This window comes from Vidua chalybeata, chromosome 3 (assembly GCF_026979565.1).
Source record: "Vidua chalybeata isolate OUT-0048 chromosome 3, bVidCha1 merged haplotype, whole genome shotgun sequence".
NCBI classification, from domain to species: domain Eukaryota; kingdom Metazoa; phylum Chordata; class Aves; order Passeriformes; family Viduidae; genus Vidua; species Vidua chalybeata.
The window spans coordinates 16,071,446-16,096,500 of record NC_071532.1 but is presented as its reverse complement, the minus strand read 5'-3'; the positions used below and the strand labels follow the sequence as shown (position 1 = coordinate 16,096,500).

Genomic DNA, 25,055 nt, shown 5'->3' with positions numbered 1-25,055 from the left:
GGTTTGAGCTTACGCAGAGCAGCCACTACATGCATTCCTTCTATTTCCCAGTGTTATGTATTCTCCAGAGGGTATAGACAATAAGATGTATGTTATAGTTCACAGCATGACCCTGCACTATTTACATCAGGGGTGAGGTGACAGTGGCTCAGGACACAAGGAATAGGGTGCTTAAGAAGATCAGGTCAGAGCATTAGGTCTCACTGTTGAGTATTTCAGAGCTCAGAAAGATTTTGTACTCATGGTGATAAAAGTCTTTAAGCTGTAGCTATAGGGAAAGGTGCAAGAGAGCTATGAAATTGACACAGCAAGGTGCTTGTCACTGGGCACGAGCTATGGTACCCCCAGCAAGGGACCAGGGGGATGACAGGAGGTGCAGCACCAAGGGGCAGGAGCAGAGCAACAGTAAATTGGAGCTGGAGAAAGGCTGGGTATTTTGCACTTCATGCTACTTAAAGGAGGCAATCACAATAATCTCCCTGCCCAGTGCAATCCTGGCTGGTCAAAACAAAGCTCAGAAAACCTGCCTGTGCAGCTGCATGTGTGGGAATCCAACTTGCATTACATTTTCTGGTGGAAAGGTTTCTGCCCACTGTCACCAGCAAAGTAATGGATGATTACCTCCACTGGAACATTTTTCTTGTAAATGTAAAAGGAATGTTCTAGAACAGCTTAAAAATTACTCATTAAAAAATGTGTCAGAATGTCTTGTAATTTTAGTTGCCAGTGGGCCAACTTTTCTGTTTTTTTTTTATTTTCCTGGACATGCTGGTAGGTCCAGAACACTTAAATCAGCAGGAGAACCTGGAGCTGTAGGCCAGTTGGCCCCAGCCTACACACTTTCAAGACCTGGGCTAGCCCATCTCAGCTAGGTGTTGCTATGGACCACTGCCTGGGCTTGTGGCAGCTCAGGAATCCCCTCCAGAGTCTGTGTCATCTTAATTGCTTTGACCTGGAACATGATGCATGCTGCATCCCAGATGCATGGCTATACCAATAAGCCAGCCACTGCACCTCCATTTCTTATTTTTGGCAGATGTGGATCAAATCACAAATTCATTCTGTGAAGTGCAAGTAGGAAAGACTCCTTCCATATTATCCTACCAAACAAACAAAACCAAAACCAAACCAAACCAAACCAAAAAACACTCCATAACAAAGAACATCCACCTGGCAAAAAAACAAAAACAAAAACAAAAACAACACCACAACCCCCCCAAAAAAAAAAAAACAAAACAAAACAAAAAAAAAAAAACCAAAAAACACCACAAAAAACCCCACTCACTCATCAAACCTCAGTGCTTCAGGTTTGAGAAGACTGAACTCCATAATAGTACAGGCAGGTAGTATTCCTTGATAATTTCCCAGGATTGCAGACTTCTCTGCTGATGCTTATGAAGAATGATGGTTCAGTATCTATAGATATATATGCAAATATAGCATGTCTACACAGATTGCATACAGGAAAACATCAAGGCATATTTTGCTGAGCTTTTCCTGGAAAACATGAGGTGCATGGATAGTTATATCTATGTGATAGTTACATCTGAGTGATGCACCTCTGGTGCATCACTCAGACTAGCTGCCTACAGGGGAATGATTTTTCCCTGTAGTGTAGTTTCCAGGACTGTGTAGATTGAGCTTGCCTTCACCAACAAGGTACTCAGGAACTCTTTGAGCAGCAGGAAGAAAGGATTTTCTTCCCCTTGTCTGTAGAGCAGGCACACAAAGAGAACCAAAGATACTGAAAATTATGGTTTGTTGGTCCTCTCCAATATACAGGCAATTTTGTTTTGGAGCAAGTATCTCTTGAGGAATTTGCAGAGGTAGCAAGGGTATCCCTTATATTTTGCCCGTCTCCATTCTCATAGGCAAAGGCATTACCTGTAGAAAGCCCAGGCAGTGGTTGTAGTACCCACTGGGGCTTCATGCTGACATACTTTGCATCCCCTGGCTTCAAGAAATGCAGAACTGAGAAATGCAGGCTGAGGACAGAGGGAGCAAACGGGATCCTGGTCAGGATGTGGGAGTCAAGTTTGATAGAGCAGCTGTTTGGTGGTGTTATATCATAATGACTCAGGGCAGACAGGTATGAATGATCAAGGACTGAGGCTACAGAGTGATCTCTGTGAACTGCTGTGGGCCCAGTCTGCCCACCACAGGCCAGGGAAAACAATGGTATCTTGCAGGAGCAGCCAGAAGTGGCATCATTAAAGTGGGCTTGATAACCAACAAGAACGTGTACCATGAGGGAAAGAAATATTTTTCCTGCTGATGAACAGTCGTGTCTGATTCAGAAGGGAGAGCAGTAGACAGGATTGTCCAGCACCTTTGGGGAGAGATAACTGGGACAGGAACTTTGTCAATGGTGGATATTCCCTTTCAAATCAGCGACGTTTTAGTATGAACTGTGTTTAGAGGTAGTGTGAATTATGGGTTTGAACACCTTTGGAAATTCTAGGTGATGCAATACACTGACTATGGCTTCTTTCCCTGCTTGATGTGGCATTCTTCATGTCCTCTTTTGTTCTATGTTACAATGTCAAGTAGTTTAAGAATTTTTTGTGCAGTTAGAAGCTTGACTGCTTATCAAGGCAGCAATAGTTTCTATACTTTGTTTCTCAGCAGTTGAATGAGTTGTTAATTGCTCCATTAATTTTGTTAATTTTGGTTCCCACATGTATTGAAACATCTGAATCTGTGGTATATTAGAATGCCATGGCATTTAAAATACCATCTACTGAACAGTCAAAATCCAGGATAGTATTCAGAATATCTTGCTTCATTGGGTAAAAAGTTACTGGCAGCTTGTAACTTCAGTAGTTGCTACCAAATGACTAGCACAAACTAGATATATTTTACAAATTGATGTATTATTACATTTTTAAACTTCAAGGTTGACATGCACAATTGCTTTATAATGCTTTAATGAGTTTGTATACTTCTAAAGGAAGTACAGATATTTCCATTGTGCTTGGTCTGAACTCTTAATTTTTTTATTGCTATCAGAATTCTATAAAATAATTTCATTTTTGTAGCCAAAAGTGGAGTCAAGACAGTGCTTTCTTTTTACATCAGCATTTTGCCCATGTTACAATTATCTTATATAAAGAAGACAAAAGGAAAAACTGTGTTTAATATTTTTCTGTCAGAAGATGAAGTAGCTTTTGCAGTTAATTTTTCCACAGCCTTAATCAAACTGACAGCCTGTATTTTAATATCAGACATCAAATTATTTACCTGATTTTTTTAAAAAGTCTATTTGCTGTTGGAAGGTTTTTTAATGGTTGTTCACACTAGGTGCCATGGGGCTGTGCAAAGATCATTCTGATTGCTCCACTCTGAAGGTTCCCTCCTGTCTCTCTGTTTCTAAATGTAATCCCTTATTTTTTTTCCTCTGTTAGTTTTCCATAAGGCAGTTACTGTGGTGGAAACAACCAGGTAACTTTGCAGCTCTCACTTGTACTGCCATTAGGGGAAGAGGTGTGACAACAGCGTGAGGTGATGCTCTTGGTCCAAGGTTGCTCCATTCACAATGATGAGTGTGGGATTTTGGTTTTGTTGATTCACACTGGTGATGGGCTTTGCTTCTCATCTGGATACCACGTGGTGTATGCTGTGACAAACATAAGCAATGGGGAGCAATAACCTGGCTAGTTCTCAACAATTCTGAAAAACATGAAAGAAAAAGCTTTTGCTGTTCCTGAGATGTCATTTTTGCTCCTTTAGGAATGTTTGAAAGCGACCTCTGTGTAAACCAGTTAAGCCTCTTTTTTTTTTCACACAGACTAAAATTCAGAATGCCTGAGTATAATCTGTGATAACATGGGATGCTTCTTATGTAGGAGAGAAAGCATTATCCCTCTCTGGAGTCTGCAGGCCATAGCTTGCATCCCCAAGCTGAAGAAGGTGCTACAGGCAGTGAAGACACCAGCTTGGTCAATTCTTGGGAACTGATGTATATGAAATTTCACAAAGCTACGTGCATTATCTCTTCACATAATCCGAATGTCAAAACTCAGGTGACATACTGTTGCTGTTATTTCCCATTGGTGCCATCAATACTTTGCATCAATCTGTTTTCTTTAGATTGCCATTCAGGAATAGGTTTATTCCTTATTTGGAGGAATCAAGCTCCATAAACCTCTTGTTTTTCCTCAAAATCTTCTTGATTTGTCCTTTTAGAATGCAGACTCTTCACTGATAACATATCTTAATTACTTAATTATGTATCAAAAGACACAATGAAACAACATTGTGTATTCTGCAAGCTTGCAGCTTAATCCTATTGTTTCTTTCTTTTCTGATACCTAATATATCAATATCATACATGCTACTGCAGGTACAGAGTAGAGAAGACAATATTTCTCTTACCTCGATATTTTTAGAGCATGGCCTACAATTGCTGGTTCAGCATATTAGGCTGACTGTACGTTTAGCTTCCTCTGAGAAGGAATTGAGAAGGTCATTAAGAGAAAACTTAATGCATGCCTTTTCCTTTATGGAGCAGAAGGATCTTGCCAATAAGTCAGATTCAAGTGGCCTCAGGATGGTTTTCTCCATGTTCCTGTTCCTCAGTGATTTCCTTAAAATAGTATTAGTTAAATGCTGTAAGGTTTTCTTCTTTGGGGTGGGGCAAGATTTCTGAGTTATTTTTATGTCAGCCAAGCTCTCCACACTTCATATGAATTCAACCCAAATGTTTGTGGCAGAATGCTGATATCATCAACAATAATTCGTGTTATGAGACCACATTGGCTTTCCCTTTTTATTCTGGAGACACAATGCCTTGATAAAACTGATGAGCTTATTTGAGAGTGTTTGAAAATTCACCTGTACAGGTGGTGTTGAGTATTGTGACAGCTTTTGAATATCCTGACCGAGGTGATGGTCCAGTTAGAACTTGGTTAAAAGCCTGATTAGATCTCATAAGAGCTCATTGATAACCTCCTCAGAGTTTGCGTTGTGAAGTCTCTTGCTGTTTTTATTCTTTATATTTGAGCAAATATACATTGTACCTTTCTTCTCATTAGAACTTTCAGTTTTGGAGGTGTTTGGTTTTTTTGTTGTTTTTGTTTTTGTTTCCCCCCCTCCCCAGTTCTTATGCCCCTATTTCCATTTGTGGTTTTGGGAAGGATTCTGGGAGAGGTCATGTGAAACAGTGTCTGCAAACATCAAGGGCAAATTTATTTTGGTTTTTAGTCTGCTCTCTTTCATCCTAAAAGCATGCCAGGAGTGGTCATAGGAGCCTTATGGAAGTGTTGGAGTAGAGTGGAGAGGGTAGTTAAAAACAAGAAGTTGCGTCTGTGAGCAGAAGAAGTTGAGTGCGGATTGTAATGGATTTAAAGATGCACATTTTTTCATGTGGCTTCCTGCACAGCCACATCCTCTCTCGTGTCCACTACCTTCTTAACAATGTTCCTTTTTCTTCATGACAGTCTTTGTATCTCATTCCCAATTCAGCTGACAGGACCAAGGTTGCTGCCTACTTTTTTGGTTGAAATAATGGCTAGTGGATAAGAGAGGAATGGTGCTGGAGTATAAAGCCACTGGTAAGATTTTGTACTTCCAGCTGATAAGCCCTAGTTACTGGATGGGGAAATCTACAAAAGAGTTGTTGATAACAGCACTTTAAATAACACTGGAATAGCAACATGTAAATGATTCTGAAACTGTCACTGAGTTGGGTTTGCCTGGTTGTGTCTCTTGTCCCTTCAGACTGACAAGTTCCACAAGGCAGGCCCACATGAGAAAGGGCTCCTGTTGGCAGAGACCTCAGGGGCTTCCTCACATCTGCCTGTAGCCACAGCATGGTACCATGGAAAGAGGATGGAGTAATTAATAATTAATAAGATATCTACATGCATATAGGAGCTTAAATATAAAATTTATTAAAACACACCTAAATTAATGTTTGTAAAGACTAATGTTTCAGGTGTGTGCAGTAACACGAAGTAATAAAATCAAGTCCACTGGTACTTCTACAAATCAACCCTTAATTTTACTCTTTTAAGTAGCATAAAAAGAGTTTAAAAATGTTTCATGATGTAAATAGTTCATCAGGATGCATTGGGACTAAATCTTTTCCTGTGAGCAACAAACAGATGCTGCTCCCCAGCATTTTAGTGGTTGTTTAATGCTGGACTATCTCTTATGATAACTCATTTTTTCTCTTTAGTGAAAGAAAGGGTTGGCTTTCTGAACCATCAGAGCAACTGGCCCCTAGGAAGGAAAAAAAGAAAACTAATACATTAAGTGAATGGTAGAATCTAGCAAATTGTATCAACTAGAAATCCCTTTTAAAAATTGTCATTACTCAAGAGTCTGGCAGAGCCACATCTAGCTAAGTGGTTTTTGTTCCCTACAAAGGCTGAAAGTGTGGTCTTTGAAGAAGAAATGTCACAACTGAAGCAGGTATTCTGCCTAAGGGCTGGCTTCAAATGGGCCTAAGAGTGCTAGGGAACACTCTGGACAAACTGCAGAGGAACAATGCATTTTGCAAGAATCATCAGAATTGACTTGGGAGTCCCAGCTCTCTGTCAGTCTGACTTAACTGGCAGCATTGAGAGTTTTATCTAGTTCACACTAAAAAAAAGGGAAAATAGCAAAAGATAGTATAGGAAAGAAAACCTGCTGGTGAACACATTTTCGGTTAATGTATTTGAGAAATAGATTTTAAGACATTTTTTCTTCTTATTGCATACATGGTAGGAAAATAAATTAGGATGGGACAACATTGACAAGTATCTCAAGCATTTCAACAGCATAAAAATTGAAATAATACATCATACCTACAGGATTTCTTTGAGTGAATAAATAGATGTAGTTATTGGAATCCTTTTTGGCATGCTATATTTCAATGTTTATTTATTTAAACCATTACAAGAAATGAAGATAATTCTATCCTTGACACTGTATATTGTTTTTCTAGTTAGTAGAATAAGTGAGTGAAATCTTCTTCTGTCAGAGTGTAGGTATTCCTGTTCTGAAAGACTGCTAGAACATTGTCCATGAAACTTTCATTGATCTACCCGTGGTGGAGAGTCTCCTTGTACAGAACAATTTCAGTACATTAAAGCACCACATCCACTGAGTTAACTGTGTGTCTGATCTCTTGATGCCCCTCTTGAATCAATAATTTTAAAACTTAACCCATTTCTTATCCTGGAGTTGGAATCCTTGTACTTTTCCCTCACGAAGAGAGGTTTAGAGTGAATAGTAGAACTTTTCAGATAAACAGCTTTGCCAACCTGAGCTATGTTGAACATCTTTGGCTTTCATTCCTAGAGGAAAGACAACAAATTTAGCCAGTAGCTTACTACGTGTTTACTCATCTTACAGAGAGTCTTTGAGAGGACAACAGTATATTATGTTTTCTTCCAGGGATATAGCTCTTAGTCAGACTTCCTCTCAGTTCTTGGAAGAGATATAGATTATCTGGTACCTAGGTTAAATCAAGTTCATCTCATTTCAGGACTTTTCTTTATCAGACCTCTTCAGAAGGTATACTATCTTCATGGAAAAGAGCTTGGAAAGGCTGGATGCTTACAGAGTACCAGCACTTAAAATCTCTCCCTGCCTTCTCTTGGCTAATTTTTATTTCTACACAAGTCTCATATACCATGCCAAGAATAGACAGCTATAAATATTCCTTAAATGTTTCTCTATTATAAGTTGTAGTGTACAATTGAAATGCCTGATGTCAAGAACTAAACTCTGAGTCTTACATGGGAGACATGATGCAAGACTCTTTGAAATAACCAGAAAACAAAACCCCACCAAATTTAGTACTTTGAAAGTCTTTAGGGACTTTTCTACCAGGAATCAGGTCCACTTAGATTTAACTATGGTTTTTTTTAATAATTAAATGTGGATTTTACTGGTGCATAGGCAAAGTAGGCATTATTGTCAGGCTGTGAAAAGGGTACAGTTTGTCCTGTGCTTGGGGACTGCACAGGACTCCTCATCCTCAAGGAGCTCCAGTCTCTAATCCATCACACACATACCTGCCCATGCTTCCATTGGGGCATAAAGTTAGGGAGAGGAATACAGGATATGTTCCTACTTATCTTCTCTTTGTCTGTCCTCTGGGGACTTCAGTACTAAATACAGATGGAAAGCAGCAGGCAGCTGTAGCTTTATGAGGGGATGCACCTTTCTTCTACTTGCAGAGGTTCCTTATATCTGGGTCAATACACTGCTGTATTGAAGTGCTTGTAGCCAGCGTTGGGCTGACCTTGGTCAGCTGCCAGGCACCCTATGCAGCCTCTCTCTACCCTCCTCAGCTGCAGAGGGGGAAAAACCACAATAAAAAAGCTAATGGGTTGAGATAAAGAGAGGGAGATCACAAAGCCAATGTATCATTCAGCTATGTTCAGTTCTGATACCCTTTGTCAGCAAAATGACATTTCTCTCATGAACGCAAGAAAGCAAATGAAAAAAATGATTGCACACTACAGCCCCAGGGGTTTCCAAACTATTGGGATTGTAGAAAACTAGGTATAAAATTGTTATGCCTGTGGAAAACAGATCTGGTGGCTTGATGTTAGCCTGAGCTGCTCAACAGCACTTAATGCCACATCAGCTAAAGAAGGAAATATATTGTCTACTAGAGGAGAGTTTTGTTTTACTTATTATATTGAAAATAGAAAAGACAAGTATGAAAATGAGAAAACAAGTCTCCCTCATACTAATCTCAATTTGGCTGTCATTCAGACTTTCCCTCTGGAATCTCTGTGGAGGCTTGGGGGCTAGCTTAAGAAATTCTGTCTCCTGAGCTGCAAAACAGAGTTTGGGGCTGTATTTAGCCACAGGGACCAAGAAGTCAACTTCATGTCACTTTGCTTCCTATATTCTGTCATTTGGAATCAAATAACAATAACAATAAATGGGCTGCCAGTTCGCTATTTTTTTCACCCTGGTTTCCTTTTGAGATAGACCCATTCCCCTCCTTATATTTTTTTCTTCAGAATTTATTTCCTGGTTCTTAGCTTGCCCCAAGAATGCAATTTCTGGCTTACATGAGATATATCTGTGATAACTTGTGGTTCTTCTTTCCCCATTCTTTGAGATTGAGATACAAAAAGCAAATGCAGCAAATTACTCCTTCTCCTTTGCTGAGTTTGTCCTTCCTTTCCAAACTCTTTCTATGAATTATTTACCATGAGCCATATTCACTGTGCACAGATCTTCTACATTTTATCTCTTTATCCCTGGTTCTCAGCTTTTCATACATTATGACTAACTGAGTGGACATGAGAGCACTTATGTTTTCCTGGATGCAGGAATCTGGATGAAGTGACTCAGCCCCATCTCAGGGCAAGTGTGGGCCAATGTTTGTTTTGCTCCTTCTGCTGGCACATTGGCAGCCAGGAAGGGCTCAAGCTTGTGGTCCAGGGTGAGCTGTGGCACTCTCTGGGCAGGGTCCCCACCCGGGCAGCTGTGTGTTCATACAGCTGAGGCATACCATTGCCAGCAGACTTGATGTAGCTGCAGAGCCAGAGCAAGGCAATATTACTAATATAAATGACAGATCCTGCATTTAGAGTGGAGGTTTTTCATAACTTCTGCTTTTTCAAAGTACCTTTCCTGTCTGCTCTTTATCAGTTTTGGTGTTTCTGCTGTCATAAGTCTCAAATTGGAAATATATTAGTTGTAACAGCTCAGTGAATCATTCTTTTTCTTATGTTTCTTTTTGCAGATGGCCTAGTTGCTGAAATTGAGAAAAAGATTACAGAAGCTTTTGAGGTGTTTGACCGCGAAGCCAATAAAACTGTGGATGTCAGGTTTGTAAATATATTCACAAATATATTACAGAATCTCAGCAGAGATAAACAGCTCCCTAAACTGGCATCTGCTTTACCAGAAAATGTCATAGAAACAGTTCTTTTGGCCCTGCTTGGACAAGTATGTTTGTAGTGGATTGACCTTGGATGGATGCCTAAAAATTCCTGGATGCTTTTAATTCTGGTATTTTTGAAGTTTGAATATTTGACAGTGCTACTTGAACTTAATTTTAACATAAACATTCATACACATATAACTTATGTTATAAAATGCATAAACCACATGTTTATGTCTGACGGAGCAGGTTCTGAGGTTATAAGCTGTTGTCATGAAAGTTTACCGGAGTAGTTTTTCATATTTACAATTACTATTTTCAAAAGAATATAATTTTAATTATAAATCAGTTATTGAGTAGAAACACTACAATGGAGTGTGAGAACTTGTGAAATTGTTGTCATTAGACATTCTGCATGAAGACAAATTGGAAAACATATTTGAATGTTCCAAACAGCTTTTCTATATTACAGAGAGGAAAAGGAGGTGCAAAATATTATGTGATGGTTGTAGCAATGCATGTTTACGAATGACTCTGAATATAAGAAATTGCAGGTATTTCATAGAAGTAATGGTTTTTCAGCTATACCCGATGGGGAAGATATCAGGATATGTCTCCATACTCAGTATAGTTGCTGTTCTGTCGTCTGTAGGGCTCTGCAAGGGAGAGTGATCTCTTAAATCTCTTGGTCTGTGCCCAGGGAGGAGCCTGATGCCCAGGGCTGGGACTCTCCCGGTGCCCCCTGGTGCCCTGCTCCTGGCTGGGCAGTAGGATGGGCCCTGGCTGCCCAGCCCGGGGCAGAGCCCCCAGCAGTACTACCCCCAGCCCTCACTGCATCATGGCATACTCCCTGCTTGTTTGTTTGTCGTTTGCATCTGCAGTCTTGGCTAGACAGCTGTAGAATTTTCTCCACTTTTCACTCCATTATATATGGATATACAGCTTGGGAGCATGTTACAACAATGAAATGATACAAGTAGACTCTTTTAAAAATACATTCATTCAAACAGGGGACATCCAAAAGTCTATTTAATGTAGTAAATGCACAATTTCACATTAATTTTTGTGTAGTACAGATACAGACAATGAACAAAAACTTATTGTCTAATTATTCCTAGGGTCATATTGCAGGGCTGTATCACAAATGGGATTATTAATGGCTGATTATCTTGTATCAGAAGGTGGCAGCACAGCACAATTCTTAACCACAATTGTAGCTGTATCAGTGTTAATGCCTGAAATATCAGATATCCGTGAAGAATGGAAAATGATACTGGTTTGACAAGCTAACATTGGTATTCCATGACTCTTTGTACAAATTAGTGAGAAATTAAGCACTAGGAAGATGGTATTTTTTCATGCATATTTCATGTCCCTCAGTCAAGGACTTTGGTGATATTGCAAATCTTGTCATTGAAAGTGTTATATATAAGGTGAAAACCATGACCCAAACTTTTCATTGCATCTGTGTTACAAAACTTGTATGATCATAACCTTGATTTTAACTATCATTTTTGTATTCTAGTAACTACACAGTAGAAACTGCAGCTGCTGAACTAAGTGAGAGGAAGGGGCCGGGAGCAAAGTAGTTTCCTATCAGGTCCTTTAAACTTCATGGTATTACCAAATGGGTCCTGACTTTTTTTTACCACAAGCACTTCAAGCAAAATCCTCGTGCTGGCATGCAGGCAGACTGCCAGATAGAGCATCCAGCAGTGCCGGATTTTGCAGACTCTTCTAGGGTCTGACTTACCTCAGTCACATCACAGTTCTGCTGGGTGTGAGTGAAGTGAGGCAGGAGGGTGATGGCAGCATTCCCATCCCTGGCAGTCTGTGAGAGCAGAAACAGTGTGGGACAACAAGGAAGCAGGATTTGTGTTGGATGTTGCTCTGGTGGAGGCAGGGAATAGTTACAAGTAGCTGGAAAATATGAGGGAGTGCAGGAGTGAGAACAACAAATGCAATATTATACATACTAGAAGCAAGGTTATGGACAAGGATTGTGTCTAAATGAGTGACCTCCCTGAGGCCATTTGCCATTCACACCCCGGGTCATTTGAGTAGATGGCTTCATTTAATAACACATGGATATGTGGGATTTGGTTTTGCTCTGTAACTAGTTTTGTGCAGCCAGCCTTTTTCTCTCTTTTGTCTATTGTAGTGCTTCTCACATGTTTTCAGTCAGAATGGGAACTCCTCGGAACCAGTCTGAGGAGGTCATAGACTTATAATTTTGCATATGCTTGGTGTGCTGCATTCAGGGCCTTACTGTTGTAAGAAGATTTTACAAGAATCATTCCTCCTTGTATCTACCATTTTTATTAGGCAATCTGATTTTTGCACAAAATGGAAAAATTTACCAGTGGTCAAGATGAAGGAACCACAGAGGTTTGGATCATGAGAACCACCAGCACTGTGAATAGATATTCAAATGTACTTAAAGTTCTGTGTTGTTGAATTGAATTGTAAGTCACAAGCTATATTAATGCTTCTGTGGTTTTTTTTTTTTTTAATCATACCATAAGTCTCATTAAAGCTTTATTACAGCCTTACAATAATTTTGTTTCTAGTCTGTGATGTTATTCATCTTAGACTACTTTGAGGCATTGCCAGTTTGGTCAGAATTTTATTTAGAGCCTCAGAACAGCTGCACGAGGTTCAGCAGTAAATGCAAGCTATGAATATATTTACAGCATAAACAGAGTGGTGATAAGCCACTTTGTCACTCTGTTTGACTCTCTGAGAGCACAGCATGGACATAGCAGGGCTGCCTTCTTCCTCAGCTTTTGTAATTGTTCTTTAATGCAGTTAGAATTTGTATCTTTATATCATTTAATGGAAGTATGTGTTTTATTTGTTACTTTGCATCTCAGTAGATTTTCAAGTGATTTGTTAACTACAGATATATAGACTTTACTGAAAATAAGCATTACAATTAGAGAACAGCAATGTAAAACTAACTTGCACACAGTACAGTGCAAAACAATAGTAAAGAATTTTTTAGGGAAATTGCAAGAACCATTTCAAGGAGCTTCAGAATATTTTATGCCTGAAAAAGTAGACATTGCTTACTGAGACATAGATTTTCTTGTGTGCCTTTATGTGCACACTCCTATATGCAAGCTCTGGATTGGTATCTGTATTCTCAACAGTCTTGTATTGCAGACTTATTAACAAAGATGTTTTCTTTCTCCTCTCCTCTCCTCTCCTCTCTCCTCTCCTCTCCTCTCCTCTCCTCTCCTCTCCTCTCCTCTCCTCTCCTCTCCTCTCCTCTCCTCTCCTCTCCTCTCCTCTCCTCTCCTCTCCTCTCCTCTCCTCTCCTCTCCTCTCCTCTCCTCTCCTCTCCTCTCCTCTCCTCTCCTCTCCTCTCCTCTCCTCTCCTCTCCTCTCCTCTCCTCTCCTCTCCTCTCCTCTCCTCTCCTCTCCTCTCCTCTCCTCTCCTCTCCTCTCCTCTCCTCTCCTCTCCTCTCCTCTCCTCTCCTCTCCTCTCCTCTCCTCTCCTCTCCTCTCCTCTCCTCTCCTCTCCTCTCCTCTCCTCTCCTCTCCTCTCCTCTCTCTTTCAGGGAGATTGGTTGCATTGTCAGGTCACTGGGTTGCTTCCCAAATGAGGCAGAAGTACAGGAACTGCTTGCAAAGGTAAATGTTTAGATCTGTTTTATTTTTTTCAGTCTTCAACTCGCAGAAGTTTGGCCCTTCTGCCTTGCTGAATGGGAAACCTAAACTCTTTTCCAAGATGTTGGAAGTGTCATTGAAGTGTTTCCAGCAGACAGATAGTCTTGTAGGTTGCCCTGAAGCAAATCTTTAGGCTGATGAGATAGCAATGTTGATGGGTTAAAATGAGGAGTCTTTGACTCTTTTTTGCCCAAAAGGGGACTGTGAAACTGTGTCAAGGTGGAGGGACATTTTTAGAAAATGGAGGAAAAACTGACTGATGAAAAAGAATGTCCTAAACCTCAGTCAGATATCCAAACTCTAACCATCTCACTCTATTGGACATGGCATGGAAACACATTGCAGGGTTAAGTAGTAAAAATTAGTTCTTGAGCAGGTGTTAAAATTAAACATCAGATTCTAAAAATACCCAGAGGGAAAGCCTGCCATTTTTTGAACTAGGTCCTGTTGTTGCTGTCTTATAGAACCTTTCAACATTTTGTCCTTCATGAGGTCTTTCTCAGTCTTGAGATTTCTGAGTTATAGGTGAGAATCTTTTCTTATTTGATTGCTTAAACTTGTAAATCAGGCTTCAGGACATGAAACATCATAAAACCTAGTGGTCCATTCTCCCAGTGATATACAGTGGTAAGGTAAAGAAATTAATTACATTTCTCCACAGTCTTTTCCTACACTAATTTTTGTCTCCTTACATCATGCTTGTAATAGAAAAATCTTGTGCTGGTGCCTTGGCATGGTGTAATTAATAAACGGGACAAAGAAGTGGGAAAAAGACTTCACATTCTTTTTGCAAATGGGCATGCTGCTTTAAGGAGTGGACAATGCTGGAGCTGAGAGGTAGGGTAGGGATTTTTCTCCTATTCTTGTGTAGGTTAGGATACTGGGAATTGATATCTCATACTGTTTTCTTCCTGCTCCAACAAAAATTTGGATAGTTGCTGTAGTAGTCTCTCCTCACTAGGCTTGTCTGGCCTCTTGTAGATCTGAATTTAGTGTGAGAAGTCTTGCACTAAGTCTTGTGAAAATGATGCAGCTGCTTTAGATGAGGAAGTGCAAAGAACCACTAGAGGAGAAAGCTCTTTTAACATGATACTGCAATCTGTTTGCTCTGGTTCTGTACTCTCAGAACCAGATTGTCTCAGCTCCCACTGACAAACAAGACAAAATGGGAAGAGAAATGATGGTGCTTAATATAGATGATGTTTTTAGTGTCCCACAGTGACTTTTCTTTACAGCAAATGAATAGTGCAACTCCTCACTGAAGATACAGATTTGTGAAAAGGGGATGCTTTGACAATCCTGTTCAAGTCCAGGGAAACCAGGAGAATTTAAGGCCTGTCTCATCCTCTGGAAGAAATTGGACTTTTTTTTCCCCCCAATTTTCAATATTACTGAAAATGTGAGATAAGTAATACAAAAAAAGTACAATGCAATGTAGCCATGAGGTAGAAGATTCTTGAGATATAACAGTGTAACATGTATTGTTGTAGATGTGCTTACCACAATGTATGAAAATGCTGATTATAAGAATATTAAAGTACAAATACTACAAGAAGAAAGAATACATTCAGAGTGATGGTTAACCTTAAAGAACATTTCACTGGAAAATAAATAGCAAATAATGTTTCATGGTGCCTGTAAATGAAACTTTGGCATAGGTTCAGTACCAGAAGAACACTGTCTTCTTGTGTAACCCTTCATATATTATGATAATCACATATCTTAATTTATGTAAGATGGCATTGTAATTGGCTGTGGTAATACCATTTTATCTTAATCTAGATAAGGTAAAAATTGTGTCTGTTAGTCAGTTTGTAACCAAGCTATTTCCCCAGTATTGTTGCCCATTGTGAGCTGTGATTCATTTCTGTTTCTCACTACTTGTGTCTCTGTCATTTCATCTTCCTGTTAGCCTTATTGCTAAACTAGCACATGTTACCATCACGTTATTCATATCTGCAAAAACAGCATTCATATAATTATGTAATCTCTATAAATTATCATATAATGTTTCTTATATTGCCTTATACTCAATTCTGTACTTAATATCATATCTCTAGGCCTACTTACAAAGATAAGATTAAATGATAAATCTAGAGATAGTGGAAACTTACCTAAGGGTTACTACAATGCCTGGAGTTCAGTACAGTGCTCTGCCTGGTAACTCTGGAAGATGTTTTTTTTTCTTTGTGTTTCAAGTACCCCAATATTATGGCTGAGAGAACAGAGATACGAAACATAATAGGTACTACAATACAGTTGTTATGAGAGCCGTGGATGTACTCAAAGGAAAGAAATAGAGTGAAACTCACAGAGTTTGAACAAGCCAATACTGTTACTGTGAAAAGAGGAGGAGATACAGAAAAAGAAAAACATCAATGAGAAATGAGGTGTAGAACAGGAGTGAGCATGAGGAAGAGTAAGAAGTGTTAGAAATAAGATTAATTTTAACTGCTCAAGATGCTGCTGGATCTGTAGAGACTCTGAAATGGAAGCTGTTTGTTCCACATAAGAGGAAGCTGAGATTACTGATCACCTCCCAGGACAAAGTTTTGCCAGGTATTTTGTCACATCTTTTCAATCAAGCAAGCAGCAAAACAAGTGATTCTGTAATGGTAAAAGGTTCCATTTGGTTTAGAATTAAGCACGCAACATCTTCATTTCCTTGCTGAAGATCCTTTCTGCTAGGCTCATCAAATAGAAGGGAAAATGTGTTTTTTCAAGCCAGTTTCCACGCTGAATCAGCAAGATGTGATGGCTGTCTTCTCTTAGCATCCAACTCCCTTCCAGGACACTGGAAAAGAGCATGCAGCAGAAGTTGTAGCTTTCCATTTAAGCAACTGGATGCATCAGGAACTGCCCCAGCTCTGACCCAGCTCCCAGGAGGAAGATTCCTTGCTAAGTTTTTCCTGGCTGTTAGGAGATTTGAAATCAGTGCCTGTTTGAGTTTTCTTTCAATCTCGGCTGTGTCTCAGGGGGCCTAGCAAGGTGTTGCTGCAGCCATGTGAGACCTCAAGGCGTGCATCCAGTTTCAATACAGACAGGAAGAGGCTAGCTCAATTAACAGGGCTCCTTTTGGGAGCAAAACTTGAAATTTTCAGGGAAGGGATGCACCCCAATGACAGAGAGCAGTTTTTACCATGTTGCTTATCTTCTCCTGTGGAAGTATAGGAATGCAGTGAGAATGCTGCTAGAAGTCTCCAGTGTTTTGGGACTAATTTGTTTGCTTTTTTGGGTAGCATTTTATAGGCTGCCTTATGGCTGTTTTGGTCTGCCCTGACTCAGTCTGCCTGCCTCTCTGGTCCTTCCCCTGACAACTTTCTTTAATCATGAAACATGAAAGCAACAAATTCCATCGTTAAGGTGAACTTGACTGGAGATACATCCAAGCTAGCCAATTAAATATGCCCAGAAACATCCTTGAGTGTTGAAGCCAGCAAGCACAGAGCATCTCATGCCCACCCTGGTAAATGCTTTATGCAGAATGGCTGCACCAAGCATCCTGCTGGGGAAAAGTCCAAGCCAGCATCTGCTGGGGAAAATGTTGGGTGGCACAGTTCAAAATCATGCCAAAGGAACATGCTCATGGTTTGCTATAATGAGTGTTCACATTACACTGCTTGGGAATGCTCCAGATACTGATACACTTTACTAGTATGACTTCAGTGTGAATGTTTAAACCTCTGCTGAGTTATTGTGGCAGATAAGATCAGTTCCTCGGTGTCCGGTTCCTTTGCATGAATGGTTTTGAAGCACAAGAGGGCAATATTGAGTTGCTACAAGTGTCTGATGGCAGACCTGTATTTCCCTGGGATGTTAGCTCTTCCTTGAATATCTTTCTATTTGATCATAAGCCTTTCACTCAGATGTTATGGTGCCATATGATATTAAAGACCTGATATAAATATTCAAAGTCTAATGCTGTAATTTTAATGCAGGGATCACCCCAATTTTCTGGTTTTTGGGTTAGTTTGCTAATGAGTCATATACCCTGCCACACTTAAGTTTTATTTTTAGATAGAAGTAGAAGAACCGGGTGGATTCGTTCATCTGGAAAAATTTCTTCCGGTGATGACAGAAGTTCTACTTGACAGAAGGTAATGGAAAGTGAATTTTATGTGTCTGTAGTTTATTCCAGATTGACAGGGTTGCTTCTGAAAACCAGAAGTTTTATGTAACTGGAAGGAGCATAGATCTTCTTTGTAATTTAAACTAATTTTACATTAGCTATATAGAATTTTTTTTCAAAATTAGTTAATCTACATTAAATTATGTTTTACTGATGATATAAATAATACCAGCTTATAATCATAATTGTGATAATATGTAGCTTTTGTATTTTTAATTGGAATCAGAATTGCTATTCAACATGCTTTGTGTATCTCTGAAATATTTTGTATGCAAATTTAGGTCATAACTATTGCTTTCTCTGAACATGTGAGTTACAGTTACTGAGAAACACAGAATGTTACAGTGTATTCTAAAGAAGTTGTACAAACAAGCTTCATATTTGTGTCTCAAAATGACTGCCAGGTACAGCTGAACAATTAGCACTCTAAAAGACTGCTGATCTAAAAATGGTCACAAAGGTGCATAAAAGTCTTTGCACATACACAGGGACTTGTGCTATTTTGACATTTTGCACTAAAGCAAGATTACTTACAAGGAGTTTATCTTCCATTTTAAAGATGGTAATCAAGGCTTTTGAGAAACTCAGTCTTGTCCAATCCAAGTTATTTTGCACACAGAGGGCCTTTGGTAGGAGGGTGTTCTACATATGAAGTAGCTGTGGCTCCACACTGATGTTCACCCTTTCACAAAATGATGCCTTGCTGCTCTGGGCTCTCCTCCTCCTCCACACCCCCTTCATGCAAGCTCTCACACACACACACAGATGCCTCCTGCACGCTTTCCCCAGGCTAGTGCAAGCTTGTCAAGACCCACTTCATCTTCTGGGGCACCATGTCCATAGTTCACTTAAGCAAGGTACATGAGATTTGGATCATAAAATCCAAGGCTTCTTCTTAGCACATTTGATTTTTAGATAGTAAAAGACTGAGGTGGGTCTGGACAAAGCAGTCAAGCAGTTAGAACCTCCCTGGATTCAGCTCCTTCTCTTTAGTATTTTGGGGGTTTGTTGAAAGCCTGCTGTGATATGGAAAGTCTCCATTGCTGCCCTGAGCTTTCTTTCCTGCTCCAAAATCAAGCATGAATATGCATGCACAAACGTGCCCAGTTCTCCCCTTTCTCTGAAATTGTTAGTGACAGACCTTTTATAGCTACCAGCCTCCTTTGCTCATCATCAGGTCATTAGGCTGCCCAAGTCCCACTAGGTGATCTGTTGCCTAGTTACCAGCCTACCTGGACAAAACTTTGTTTTCTTGGTTTGTCCATTTCTGTTCAGTGCACTGGCTTTGTGGAATGATTCATCTGTTGCTGATTCTTACTAACCCACCAAGCCAGCCCAGACATGCAGAAGACATTAATCTGGCTCCTCAGCACAAGGGAAATTAAACAGTAGTACAACAAAAGATGTAAGAGTTAAATATATGGACAATTCCAAAAGGTCAGGCTGCAATTAAATGTTTGATAGACAAAACGTAGTAAATTCTCATGGAATATAAGCCTCCCTTTCCCTTAGTACTCGTGTTTAGTTTTTTCAGAACACTGGCAAACAGTAACTTAACTTTTCTGATTCCATGGTTTCAGATTCCGACCTATTCCAGAAGATGTTATTCTACATGCATTTGAGGTCTGTAACAAAATATTCAAGTATCTAATTGCTGGGAAGAAGTTGCTGCTTTTTGATACAATAAGCTTAAAACCACAAGTTTTATTCTTTTTCTTTAAAGGCTTTGGATGAGAATAAATGTGGATATATTACCCAAGAGGACCTGGTAAAACATTTGACTGAAGAAGGTAACATGACTTCTGTAATATCAGTATTTAAGTAAAAAGCATTACATATGTATATGGCACCTTGAGGTCCTCACCCTGCAGGCCAAAACCTGCAGGAGTAGATACACTGTCTTCAAACAATGCTGTTGCTGTCATGAGTGGCTGCAAACTAGGACATTTCACTTGTCAGTGATGCAGGGAAAGAGCATTTATCTGCCTGCTTGCAGATATTATAAAATAGATATTTTTATTCTTATCCTTATTTGTAATTCAATTATGTCTGGGTATTTTGTGATTCTGTGCACACCTCTGTGCTCACTAAGTATGTGACTCTTTTGCTGTCCTGTAAAATTGCAGCTTAGATTTCCAGATGTTTCAGTGGTTTCAGTGCTCATTCATTCTTACATTATCTTGATCTTAATTCTAGAGCCACATGCAAACAAAGAGATTCAAAGACAAGATTTAAGTTGTACATTCTGTAATCCTCAATATCTCTTGAAGAGCCTGTTTTTCTTGCATGGCTGACTCATGCCCACCTGCCTCATGTTCAAAAGGGTGTGCAGGTTTTGTGCAAGATCTAGCCTCAGATGGTAACCTGGTTCTCTGAGGGATGAAGTAGGCCATCAACAGCTTTGAAGAGAAAAACGGGAAGTCTTTCATGATGTGAATACAAGTGCAAGGAGAGCCAAATGAGAGATAATAATTCTAATGTACCCAGGAGAAAAACTGACAAAAGTGGTTGTTTCAAAATCCATGGCAGAGAGGAACAGGCTGTTTTGGTGTCTGTGAACTAGAAGATCAGACAGATAGATCCAGATCCTCTGTCTCCTTTCTTTTAGACTGGCTCTTTTGGTGTACAGGAGTAAGATATTTAGTTTTGTTCCTTTTCCTCTCTGTGTGAGAATCAAAAGGAGATCCTTACAAGGGAAAGGCAGTGGAATTTGCCAGTCCTTGAAAGGATACTTACCAAGATAAAATATTATTCTGTGCTGTCTTTCAGGTGAGCCCTTTACTCGGGAGGAAATGGAGGACATGCTCGCTGTTGCTCTAGATCCAGAAACAAATACTCTTCGTTACAGAGATTACCGTACAAAGCTGGTAGTAGATGAAACTAAGACCTTCCCTTTTAATGTCTGAGATGCCTTTTGGTAACAGCACTGTGACTTGACAGATAGTTGAAATATGTATTTTAAAGTATAACAAAGCTCAGCTTGTGACTCTGTGCTTATAACTAAAATGAAATCTGTGAAGTTATGTTTCCTTGGGTTCTGTGTGTGTGTATATATATATACATATACATATAAAAATATATTCATACCTGGAAAAAGAGCTCTTGACAGAAATGCTGTGTAAGGTCCGGAAAAGAAATCATGGAATTTTGTTGGGAAATAGCAGGAAAAATAATTTTAATGAAGTAAAGAAATAACTTTATGACTGCTCTTGAAAAACTAAGAGAAAATGAGACCTGTGAAAACATATAATAGTAAGATGAAGCTTTTGTATTTAATTGTAGTCAGTCGTTGTTTGTGTTTAACTAATAAGGAACCAGGTAGGTTGCACCTTTTGAAATAATATAATAGATCAAAAAAACTTTCTATAATTTCTAGTGTTTTTCAAGTATTTGTGTTTTGTTTACCATAGGCAATTGAACTGGACCAATTAGTTCCTGTTTATATTACTAATCAACTGACATGGTATTTTGCTTTCATTTTAAATGTGCAGAGAACACTCCAACCATTTCCATAGTCAACTTAATCCTTGAGAACATTTTGGTTACTATAGGCAAAGAACCGTTCCCCCTTTTGTAACCAGTTTGAAAGTCAGTAATTTCAACTCTTCAAAACTTAGGATCACAGGATGAGAATCTGATTTTTGTAAACTGATGAAGCACCATTTTTTGAAACATATTAGCATAGAATGGGTAGCTTTTCCTGCTGGCAGACCACCACAGACCTCACAGCTCTTCTTATCTGATAATTTTCTGTTACTGTACTGCTGTTCTTTAATTTGAGTTCAAGTTCTTCCCCCTTGAGTTTTTGCCATAGACAATCTTCTAACACGTGACCAGCAGCTGATGAGGTCTCAGCTTGTAGGAGATTCTGTGTTTTGCTTCTCAAGAATAGCATCTTGTACTCCACCCCATTTCTGTTTTATTACTCTCTATCAAGTTTGCTTTCCTTCTGTACTATGTTCCACCTCTCCTTTATTCCATCTGCATATTCCAGCTCTGTGTCATCCACAGCCTTCATCAGCTGATGAAATCTGGGGAAGACTGACACAGAGAGGCACTGAGTGCATTACTCCCTGTCATGCCTTTCTAGTGGCTGTGCTGAGAACAGAGCCTAGGACCCCTCCTCATAACACGTCTTTTGTCCTACCCATTTGTTTCCTTTGGGCTGGAAGCTCAGACAAACTGTTTTCATGCACAGCTAAAAGTGACCTGCTGTGCTTCACAAAGAAGAGATTAGCATGATCTAAATGGGGTGATGGAAGCAGTCTGAAAGAGACCATTTTTTGATTCACTTTTTACTTCTCTAACCCAAGTTGTCTTTTACTGATACTTGCTTAAACAGTAAGACAATGAAGAATTAATGCAGGTAGACAACATTTGCACAGTTCTAAGCTGCATCTGGGAAACACTGTTGTACTGCTCCTAAGACTCAGCAATGCACTCTGGTTAACGCATTTACTGTGTGTTCCAATTTCATTGCCAGTAAGAAGGAAAAACAAAGGCTATCATTAGTATTACACTGGGAGAAGATACAAGGTTTTAAAGATTAAAGCAAGAACAACAAAAGCCTATTAAGAAAATACATTTTTATTAGCCTTCTTCGGTCTCTCTTTCAAAGCTGAAATTATTTTCTCTAGATGAATCTTCCAATTGATGTGGAAGTGTGTTATGCTGGATTTCTGATGCAGGTGGTGTGAGTAAAAGTTTCATTCATATGCAGATGTGGAGTCCTTGTCAGTGTCATTTTGGATATCAGCAGGAAGATGCTTATTTCAGGATATCATTTCATAGCTCCCAGTGCTCCAGAGAGAGCAGAATTTGTTTCTAGTGGTGTTTCCCCAGAGGCCGCCTCAGCTGTTGCTGTGTCAAATCAGTATGTCCACATACAACACTGTTACCATTCATAGTGCAGATAGGATATTAACATGCATTCTTTTATAATAGATGTAATTTTTTATTTTGCAGTCCTCAAATGCAAGGAAAGAGGATATTCTGGCAATTAAAAAGTGGGATTGCAATTGTGTCTGAATTTATTGTACAGCAGTTCTTCCAGTTCCATCTTCTTATACCCATCCCCAAGAAAGATAGATGCAAACAGGACAGACAAAAGCAAGTTGCAGTCTTCTCTTTGGGCATAAGTAAACAAATTTTATTGCCCAGAGAGTTTCTAAACTGGGGGTGAAAGAATTGTCAAGAACTAACCTCAGACTCTGTAGGATCCTTAAACCTGAGTGCACTCTGCCAGCTAGGATCAAATAGAGTGATCTGACAGGCTCGTGAAGCAGCTGCCCCATGGGGCACCCCAGAGGAGGTTGAGCAGTGGCCACACAAGGCTGTTCCCTTGCCTTTCATGACTTGCCAGCCCATGGCCACCCATTTCCCCATGCTGGTGGTAGGCTGCATGAGGGACTGAGTGCTCTGCTCCTCTCTGCTCCCTGGGGACGAGCAGGGACCCATACCCTAGGGAAAGGGAGAGGAGACTTAGGGTACCATTTTGGTGAAACTAAACCCCCACTTTGTTTCTAAATTTGAAGGGAAAATATGTTGCTTTGTCCTCTTCTTTAAGGTGGACAAATTGAACTGCTGAGTGGTCTTGAGCTATCTCTTACTATATGCCTCTCCCCACTGGCTGTTTTGCCTCTTCCCTCAAGATCAGGAACCAAGGTAAGGGACTGGAACAAAAGGAGAAATCTCCAGGGAGGAACCAGTGTAGCACCTGGATTTCACACAGGGACATAGAGCCAAGGCATTGAAGAAACTGGGCAAGTCAGAGGGTTTTTTGACCTAACTGAAGGAGGGAGAGGGAAGGGAACTCATTATCCAGATGTAAAAAAGAAAACAAAATTAAAAGAGGAAGAAATCAAAGAAGCAAACACTGGAAACCATCTACATGTACAACTTAATCAGCAGGCTGTTTACATCACTGCTGTGAGTTGTAGGCTGGACAAGACTTTACTTGTTTAAAATTTTAAGTAGGTTCAGCTGTGTCAGGGCATATCTGGTGTATAGTGGAGACCTCAGTCTTACTGATACTGTGGAGGAATTCTTCTAGCTGCTGAGCTTCTGCTTGGGAGTACAGTTGCTCATACTCCAGGTAATACATTGCTTTTTGTCTTTCCTCCATCAGCTTTGAAGTTGCTTCTCCAAAACACTCTTCTGTCTGTTAGTGATAGTCCCATATATATTCACACCTGAAGAGTTCAGTGTTTTCCCACTGCAATGCATACCAGCTTGGTATTTACTGCTGCCTGAGACTCTCCACTGGCTGTGGGCAAAAAGAGAAGTTGCAGGACTTCCTCCACCAAAATGCTAATAGGCCAGATCAGAGCTGGGACTCCAGGGAAAGAACTGGGCTGTTCATCTGTGCACCTCCACCCATGATATCACATGGGTAAGAGCCTGTAAAATGTTCAGGCTCTTAGCTCTGTTCAGCAAATAAGAATTTTTTATTCTTATTTCTTATTTTATTTATTACCTTTTTCTCTTGTTTCAGTTGGTCTTTTCTCTTGATTCTCTCATGTGTAATTTCGTTAATACAGTTGTGTGATATCTTATGAGGATTGAAAGTGCAAGAGAGTTTTGCTCTGCCCCACACCACTGATGCACTGCTGCACTCTCTGACAACTGCCCGTATCAAGGTGGGATTTATCACCAGTTCCAGACTTGTTACCACTGAAATCAGCATGGGAAAAGCCTTCATCACAGGCAGCAGGAAGAGCCTGGGCCTTCAGTTTCATGGAGGAAAGTGGCTGGGTATGCTGGTGTTCAGCTAAGTCTGGGATGGCACAGGAAGTTAGGATGTTTTAGGTCCAGTAATACACTGTTATAATTGTGTGAAAGGGGGAGAGTAGTCTTGAAAATGACAGGAGGCTGGCAGACAGGTTTAATTTTGGACTTCGTGAGAGATATTGGAAGGTCACACAGTCTCTTGCTACCTGACCTTTCCATGTATAAAGTCAGAGGAATTATAAAGAATAGGAGACAGGGAGTATCAGTCTTGCCTACTTGTATTGCTGACTTTTTGTATCACTAATTCTGATGTTTGCAGTGTTTTGTACTATGATGGTCTGATAACATAATTAATGTAACATAAATAATAAAATTCTCAGCCTTCAAGTCTTTTGATCCAGACTGCATGTTCAGGTCTCAACTTCTAAACAGGTCAGTCCACATTGTGTATGTTTTTAATTGCACACAACTCTATTTCATAGTATCTCATGCCATGATAGGTTTGACTATAAAACTAACTATTAAAACATCTGCTCTTATTGTTGCAGGGTGTTTTTGGCAGGTCATTACCAGGCATGGGGACTATGCTGATTTAAAAGCTAAAGAAAGATGTAGGTTGAAACAAAGCAGATCTCCCATTTAACCTATTTTGAATCCCTGGGGCTACTGTTTGGCTTAGTGTAG

At 39.8% G+C, this 25,055-nt stretch overlaps 1 protein-coding gene across 1 annotated transcript in view; it reads left to right on the top strand.

The window, feature by feature from the left end:
- Positions 1-24,767, top strand: part of EFCAB2 (EF-hand calcium binding domain 2) — a 33,358-nt gene extending 8,591 nt beyond the window's left edge. The window contains exons 2-7 of the mRNA XM_053939645.1: positions 9,701-9,785; positions 13,405-13,477; positions 17,531-17,610; positions 19,223-19,265; positions 19,366-19,432; positions 20,412-24,767. Of these exons, the coding sequence (XP_053795620.1) occupies positions 9,701-9,785; positions 13,405-13,477; positions 17,531-17,610; positions 19,223-19,265; positions 19,366-19,432; positions 20,412-20,548 (485 nt within the window). The 3' untranslated portion in view covers positions 20,549-24,767. The remainder of the gene's footprint in view (positions 1-9,700; positions 9,786-13,404; positions 13,478-17,530; positions 17,611-19,222; positions 19,266-19,365; positions 19,433-20,411) is intronic.
- Positions 24,768-25,055: the final 288 nt, after the last annotated feature.